The following is an 8,597-nucleotide window of genomic DNA, read 5'->3' on the forward strand; positions in this document are numbered from 1 at the left end:
CTAACATTATACCGGTATTACCGTGAACGGTATAATATGGCCCAGCCCTAATAGTGAGTAAGAAAGAGCAAAAAAAGGACTCCATCTATGACCATCCCAAGTCCAGGAAGTGGTGCCAGATGGGTTGCAGACTTGTCTTTTCCTCATAATAACATCAACAAATATAATAAAATCAATCAATTTGTGCATTATATTAATTTTTGTGAAAACTGCTTGACCACACAGTAACAGATGTTAATAAAACAGTTACAAATGTGGTTCTGTCTTTGGAAACCAGGTGAGGGGTGAAGTGAACTTTTAACGAAGGAGGAGCTTGTTTCAGACTGTATTTAGTATAAATATTTCAAAAATTCACCGTATATGTAAAACATGGATTGTGGACCAGTATTTCAACGTCTTTTGGCGGTTGCTATCATTTTACAAAACCGTATTTTTTAACCAACTGGCGCACAGAAGTGCCAAAAACTGCAGTTCCTCCATTGGCCACTTAAGTCAGGCCTCATAAAGTATCATGGCTAACTTTACAGCATTAGAAAGAATGCTTATAGCCTGGTAGAGATTAATTTGCAGTGCATCCAGATGTTGGAGTTAGGGGTGTGGCCACAGTGATTGACAGGTTTTCTGATACAGGCAGTTGCAGCTCTACGTCTGCAAGCCCCTTGGCTGTGTGTGTGGTGGTGTTGTCTTTTGGTGCCGCTTAATGGCATTATCTGGCCACAAGTGATAATGCCATTACCTGTTTAGTGTTACAGCCTCACTGTGTATGATTCTGGATACTGTAGCTCCTCTGAGGAAGAAAGCCTCTAATCAGACATACTCCAGTCCAGGTCACAAACATGTGACTTAAAAGCAGATAACTCGAAAGTTTGTTGCTCTATAAAACGGCCCTCTGTGAAGCTAGAACGTCTTATTATCCCTCACTGATTGAAGGAAATAAGAACAACCTTTGGTTTCTCTTCAGCACTGTAGCGATGTATTCCTTTAACCTTAATGACTTCATGAATGTCTTCACAAATGAAATTTTAACCATTGGAGAAACCAATTATTTATAGCCACCCCACAGACGTATTATTATGTACAGCAACTTTCAAAACTACTGATATTTATTTAAGCTCTTTCTTTCTGATTGATCCGAGGTAACTTCAGTAATTACTTCCTCTGTTTGTAGACCCCGTTCCTTCAAGACTGCTCAAAGAAGGCTTTGATGTTAAATATGATCAATCTGTATAATGTAATGGACTGCGTATCTGTGGCCAGTGTACTCCTAGTACCCGATAAAAGGGGAGGCTTGTGTCAGGAAGGGCATCCAACGTAAACATTTTTAGAAAATCCAACATGAGGTTCATTAATAAAACGTCCATACTGCATTGGTTGAAGCCCAAGTTAAAAAATATTACCAGTGCTGCTAACCAGCAAAGACAAAAAAAAATGCGAATGGGTCACGAAGGCTTCATAAAGGGCTTGTTTAAACTAAACAATGATTTTCAGTGGAGTCCCAAATTACAAATATGAAGCTAAAAATGTGCGTTTTTAAAAAGCGTTGTGTGTCGTTTCTATCAGGAGACGGAGGTGAGAAACCAGACGCTGGAGGCCCAGCTGACTGATCTGGAGCAGCGTCTGGAGAGCAGCCAGCTGGAGCGGGAAGCCTTTCGCAAAAGCCTGCGCTCCCTGCTGGAGCTGCTGGACAGCAAAATCTTTGAGCTGAACGAGCTGCGGGACGCACTGGCCAAGCTGCTGGAGGGCAGCTAGACGGAGAGAGACGAAGACTGTGCCACCACCTCCAACCACCTCCACCAACACAGCAGCCAGCGCCGAGACTTTTACCGCATGTCGGCACTCACCTGCTCACTGACAACTTGAATTCTCTTTTTTTGTTTTTTTCCTCCCACACGCGTGTAAAGGTTTACACACGACTTTATACTTTAACACACATCCACGCTCAGATCGTTTACAAACCGCCATGTGAAGCCTTCCCCTCCACTCCACTCTGGACAAATCCACAGAAGCTTTCCTCGCTCTACGGAAACATTAAAGGCGAAATTCGCTTTTTTCTTTTAAACGTTGCTTTGGTGCGTTCAAATGCAGTCACTCAGAGTCTGCGATTGTTCTTGTTTTTTTTTCTCTTTTTTTTCCTCTTTCCGACTTTTTTTCCAGGCACAAATCTTTATTAAAACCCACGTCACCATCAGCCAAATAAACTCTGAGATCCATTGGGTTATTTGTTGTGGGGACTCGACACAAAGAGGATCCGGAGGACGTCGGTATCTATCGTGAAATATTCTTCTGAGATATATGAGCAATACAAAAGGGCAGCACCAGAGGGTTTAAAAAAACATTTTCCACTCTCACTTTCAGGTAATTTTACTCCTCTCGGATACGTTTAAGACATCGAGGTGGGATTTTACTCAAACGTCTTTTCTTTCTTTCTATACGCTTTTTTTTAAGGATATAACAGATTCATAGTGCACTTGTTCATGTGTGTGTGAGTGAGTCAGATGTTTCATTTCCCCTCTTTGTTTCTGTTGCGACATGAAGTGCAATGATTGAATCCTTTTTTTTGTTAATTTATTACTGAAATTTGTGACGATGATGATTATTATTATGATGGAAGTTGTACAAAATCAAAGTATCTTTATTTACATCTCATTTTCACTTAATCTTTTTTTATCATGTGGTACGTGAGTGTCAAGATGTTGAAACCTGGCAATATTTTTGAGCTGTTTATCGAAGGAAAAAGGAAAATGCGGCGGGTTGACTGCAGTTTTTTTTTTCTTTTGCCAAATAATGTTTTCCTGTACAGATCTGAATTTTTGCTGATGTTGCCTTTGGTACAGACATGCATCAATGGTAGCTAAGTAGCGGTACTTTTTATTTGGTGGGATTTACTATTGCCAAAAATGAGAGGAATACGATTCAGCGTGTACACCTGAAGAACACTATTTAAGGGCTTGTTGTTAGCGCGGGTACATTCGGGACACTTGGATGGATTTTTGTGCTGTAAAGGGAAAAAAGAAACATTTGAATAAGACTTTGAAATACTGATTAAACCACATGCTTACAGACACAAATTGTAATTTTGAGTTTTTAATAAAAGAAAACCAAATGAAAATGCTGCAGTTGTGTTTTAATGAGCATACTTCACAGTAAACCAGCCCTGCTGTCATAAACCTGGTTTAAATAAACCTGACTGCAGTTGAACTTGCCTGGTTTAAGTTTTAACTTGCGTCCTATTTCAAAGCTTGTTCTTTGGACTATTTAAGTACCAGCCTACCGTCACTTTTCCAGGCATTCAGCACGTCAACCTGAAGCATTTAAATCCATGAATGTTTTTGATTTTGCATCTCAACTAGCAGGAAACGTTCCCACAATGTTCTAATGGTGTTTTGAATGGACCTGTCAAACTGAAGGACTCATCAGGTACTGGCAGGCCAAGCAAATGCAGCTCTGGCAGCAGCTGAAGCAAAACCTCAGGTACAGACATGCATCAATGTCTGTACCTGAGTTTTTCCTTCCCACTGTCACCAAGGGCTTGCTTGTAGGAGGTCGTCTGATTGCTGGGGTTTCCTCTGTATTATTGTAGGGTCATATAAAGCACCTTGAGACTAATTATGTTGTGATTAGGTGTTATATTAGAAAAACTATTTGAAATAAGGTCTGGGAAGAGTTCGTTGAGTTCACTGACAAAGAATTTTGGTCAGGTTTAAAGCAATTCTGGCAAACAATCTCAGGAGGAAACAGTACCCACACTGTATAGTGGGATGGAGTGCTGGTGATTTAGCTGCGCTGTGGAAAGAATAGTTTGAGGATCTCCTCAAGCCTCAAAGAAGAAGCAGAGTCTGGGGATGATGGGGAACAGCTCCTCAGCAGTGTCTACTCTGGATTAGCAGACTGGGTTGGTGGGTTTCCTCTTTAAGAAAGGGGAGCAATTAAAACTATTAAAAACACAGACGTGTTGTTTAATTGTCTGTCTGTGGGAATAAACTTGAAAGCAATGATTCTCAGGAAGGTGAATAAAAATATGAGTTTTGGATTCTGTAAATGGATTATGGACTAGAATGATAACAGCATATTATGTGGGGGTTAAACTCTAAAGAAAGATTCAAAAACAACATTTTGGTGCATCATTTTATTTTGAAAGGAAAAAATATACATATATATTTATAAATGGCCTTTAGAAAGCAGAGAGGAATGTCATGATAGGAAACAAAAAGAAAACCTTAAAGTACATTTACATTTGTACGCTTTAAAAATTCTTTAAAATATGAAGTTTCAATAAATACTTCAATACATTTAGGCATGCGGATATATTTTTCATGATTTACATTTCATTACAGTATCATTCTTAAAAGCCCCCCCCCCAATCTTCGTTATTGCACTTACGTTGTAACTGGTTTGTCATCAAACCAATCACATGCATAAGGTCGTAAAGGTCAAACTGGCAAAGAGTTATGGGTGGAATGTGAAATCTAACAGAGTTAAAATGGTTACAAAAAAAACCCAAAAAAAAACAAACCCTGTAAAAGTTTTAAAAAAAAGAAAAGAAAAGGAGAAAGTCAGATCATCTGCTGCCAAAGGTTTACACTCATACAGATATATTTAAAAATCTAACTGGGTGAAGAGGAACTGCGTGCAAATTATTCATGATGACTTTAACACTTAGCAGCAGTCTTTTACTCTGACAGTCAACTAATTGTCTTCCTGTTATACAGTATGCAGAAAACATAATGCTACAGTTAGCTTAGCTTAGCATGAAGACTGGAACACAGCCCCACAGGAATTTTAGGAGCAATACTGTTGAGTCTGTGTTTCCACTTCTGCTAGTTTAGAGACGAAAAAGATTTTTCATTTTAAAAAAAATCCAATATTCAGACACATGAAACATAAACACACTTCCCTAACATTTGCTATGTGTAGTTATTTATTACTTTAAACAAGGCCAAATTCAGGTTTGTCAGAATTTGATGGTCTGTGTTTAAAATCAGCCAAGTAACAGTCCTGCTTTGACATAATTACATCATAAAAAAACAAAACAAAACTAGCGTCTAAAACTCATTAAGTATCGCTTTTAAACAGAGAAGCTAGCTCTGTTTTTAGTCTTTATGCTAAGCTAAGCTGGTAATCATTCAAACACAGCAGCACTGATGTTATCAGTGCAATGTCAGCATATGTGAGAAGAAAAAAGAAGATATATATATATATATGACATGTTGCTCACTCAGTGCATGGCTTATCAAACAGGAAAATGTGGGATTAGTTTTTCAGTTAACAAGTTTTCTCAACAGATATTAAAAACCAAACCAAAACACACACACACACACACACACACACACACACACACACACACACACACACACACACACACACATCAACAACTCCAGTAAATAAGGTAAGGAAGCAAGCTCGGAAAACATCTTTCATAAAAGAAGGCAGTGGAAAGACAGCATCTCTCAGGTGAGGAAACTGACAGTAAAAACAACAAATGAGCACAGCACAATAAATAGAAACGTCACACATACTCCTAAAGCTCATCTATGAATCCCTGCCACACCGTGTAAAGCATCTGAATTATTACAAAATAATATGCTGGTTATTTTCATTGTGTGGAGATAATAGTAAAAAATAAAGACAAGAAGGAAGAACACCCATCACCGTTTCCTAAAGCCAAAAGCAATGTCTTCAAATGTGTCAAATATCTAGGTTACGGGTAGCTAATGTGCAGCTAACTATCACATACTAAATGAAACAGAAAAAAAGAAACAAAACAAAAACAAAAACAAATAAAATTCTAAAATTTCAACATATCGGCCAAATATCATTACACTACCAGCTGATATCGGCCCCTCTTGACTGACGCCACACCCCAAAAAAACAAAAGAACGATTTTACCGATATTAGTCAATATTTTCTTTTTGCCAGATCAATTTTGCACTGTTGAATTCTTTTTAAAAAAATAACACGATAAAGAGATTAAAAGGCAGTTATATTTTAAAATCAAGATGAATTTGTTTCTAGCACAAAAGCAGAAATAAACAAGAAAGAAATGTCAGTCAAATTCTTATTGTAGAGAATGTGAAATTCTAGACCGATAACAATCTGTGGATCTGTATCTAAAGAGCCGAGCTCCATTATAGTGATTCATATCTACTTTGTTTTGCTTTTTGGTTCTGCTATTTGTCAATGATGAATCAAGATCAAAGTAATAAATGAAAGGGAATCTGGTCCCAACAATATTTCCATCTGTAAGGTGGACAGTAAACTCTGCCAAACACAGAAAACATCCAAAGCTACATTCAAGAAATCATTTATACTTCAAATGGAGCTAAAATAGAAATGTCATACAGGTATACATCTGTCAAAATACTGACCTGGTGTTAACGGCATCCTTATAAAAGAAGTGGAGGATGCACAACAACAGATAAAGCTTGTTATGTAAAACCACAGCTCTTTGTGTGCTGATGATTACAGTGTTACAGTGTGACTATGACGGGATCACCAGGGGCCAGATGTGCTACTGGTCTACATCAGCACCAAGCTAAAAGACGCCGGCAGGTTTTCTTTGTGGCTGGCTTTATGTTTATGTATTAGACAGATTTTTCAGTTCAGAGTGCAAAGAAGAAAAAAAGCGACAGATTTAAGAGAAAAACTCAAAAAATTGTGGCTTTTGTTTCAGTCAAAAAGCATCGCTTTACTTTTCAAGGTTCAGCTGATCTTCTGGGATCAATAACTCATTAGAACAACAACAACATCTTTTTTCCAGCATGTTCATGTTTTTCCAGTCATGCTCTGACCTGGACTAACAACACAGGGACCGTCTGCAAAGTGTAATGCCGAAACGTATAATACATACATATCCCGTTAATCAAACCATATGTAAAAACGAGCTTCTATTGTTATCAATAATTGGCAATTTTTACAAGGGAAATTACTAAACATTCAGTTAAGAGAACATTTAATATCATTTCCTTATAAGCTTTTTTATTTTTATTTTTTAACTATTTGCAGCAATGGAGCACCCAGAATCTACATGTTGGTGACATAAATGAGAACAAAGTTATTGCTGATATGAACGTCTTTTTTCAGTGTTGAACTTTATGATCCCAGTGCTGTCTGTACAGGTCAGAGGATGACTTTTAAATGCATGGAGTTGGTTTGGTATGTTTGAAAAAAGGCATACCGAACATATTTGTATGGCTTATTAGTCCCAGGAGTTCACATATCTGAATTTCTTCTAACTTAACCTGGAAACGTGTAACGACAGATTCCTTTTTCCGAGTTTTATTCTCGTAAATTTGTACTTTTTTTTCTCCTCGTACATTTGACACTTTTTTCTAAAAAAAATGTACAACATGTTTGTGTACATATATGAACCACCGTGACCCTAATACGCCTTTTAAGTTCAGGCATTTTTGAGTTGAATTTGTCATTTTATTGAACCTATTTGAGTCTTGTCTTTGTCCTGAATATGAGCAGCCTCACGCAGCATGCAGGAGTGAAACAGAGTCATGAGCACATTTACAGTTACAGTAAATTCAACAGACAGATGGTTTGGGGTTGGCCTTACTCTGGTCCTGCCTGAGACCATTATCCCAAGAACAGCTGTCCCAAACTCCAAGATCCCACGCAGAATTCATCGGGTTCTAACAGAAGAGTTCGCCTGTGTCTCAAAACATATAGATTCTCCTTCAGCTGTTTTAGAGTGAAAACCTACACTTGCTGGATTACTTGCTTCCTCGTCCGCGCTGCATGTTTTTGACCCACTCGTTTACACTGCCCTCAGGAGACTGCAATGGTTGAACTGGTGGTTAGATTTGCACATTATGAGCATTATCAGCACATTCTTGCATTAGTAGCATCACATCGAGTAAATCTGGCCCCAGGTCTGTTATTTTCACACATATTTAGAGCTGAAAAGCAGCAAATCTACAAGTTTGCGTTTGTCTTTGATGACCGGCCGAGTTCTCTCATCCTGTGTGAGGTGCAGGTAAACAGGGATTTTACACATTTGCAAGTTGACTGGATTATTTTCTAACAGCCCTCAGAGTATTTGGGGGCACTTTGTACTGCAATCAGGTGCTTTCACAGTTCTAAAGCCCTAAAACAGATGCTGGACGTTCAAATTGATTCCGATAAACTGCGTGGGTGATTACACAAAACCTCATCTCAAAGTCAAAGTTTGGCGATTTTGTAAATATGAATGTTAATACCACTCTCGTATGTACTCAGTCCAACTATTCCTTTAAAAAGATGTACAGTACAAATGCTTGTTGTGTAGTAAAATGTAAACGCTCAGACTGAAGGTTTACTATCACTGTGAGCAAAATTCGTGTCCTCAAACAAACCCGTCACAGCAAGCTACAGTACGACTCGGACGTGATGAGAGGTCAGAGGTTGTATCCTCGCCCAGAGAGCCACAGCAATGACATAAAAAAAAAAAAAAGATTAGTGGTCCATCTTTACAAACAGCGTACATGAGTAAGAAAAAAATCCTCTAATATATATTAAAAAAAGAAAAATCGAGGGTTTTTGTTCAAATTGCACCAAGAAATCTCCAGGTGACTTAACCCTGGCTTGCCTGCTTAACTTGGTTTCACTTTGTT

At 38.2% G+C, this 8,597-nt stretch overlaps 1 protein-coding gene across 2 annotated transcripts in view; it reads left to right on the forward strand.

Annotated features, from left to right (window-relative positions):
• LOC102310357 (homer scaffold protein 1) overlaps window positions 1-4,094 on the forward strand; it is a 24,332-nt gene extending 20,238 nt beyond the window's left edge. Inside the window, exon 9 of one of the 2 annotated variants that reach the window (XM_005929825.2) lies at window positions 1,561-4,094. In XM_005929825.2, coding sequence (XP_005929887.1) covers window positions 1,561-1,749 — 189 coding nt within the window. In that variant the 3' untranslated portion in view covers window positions 1,750-4,094. The remainder of the gene's footprint in view (window positions 1-1,560) is intronic. The other variant, XM_005929826.3, reaches the window with a different exon arrangement.
• The last annotated feature ends 4,503 nt before the right edge of the window (window positions 4,095-8,597 follow it).

This window comes from Haplochromis burtoni, unplaced genomic scaffold (genome assembly GCF_018398535.1).
Source record: "Haplochromis burtoni strain Fernald_Lab_line unplaced genomic scaffold, NCSU_Asbu1 Contig_107, whole genome shotgun sequence".
NCBI lineage: Eukaryota > Metazoa > Chordata > Actinopteri > Cichliformes > Cichlidae > Haplochromis > Haplochromis burtoni.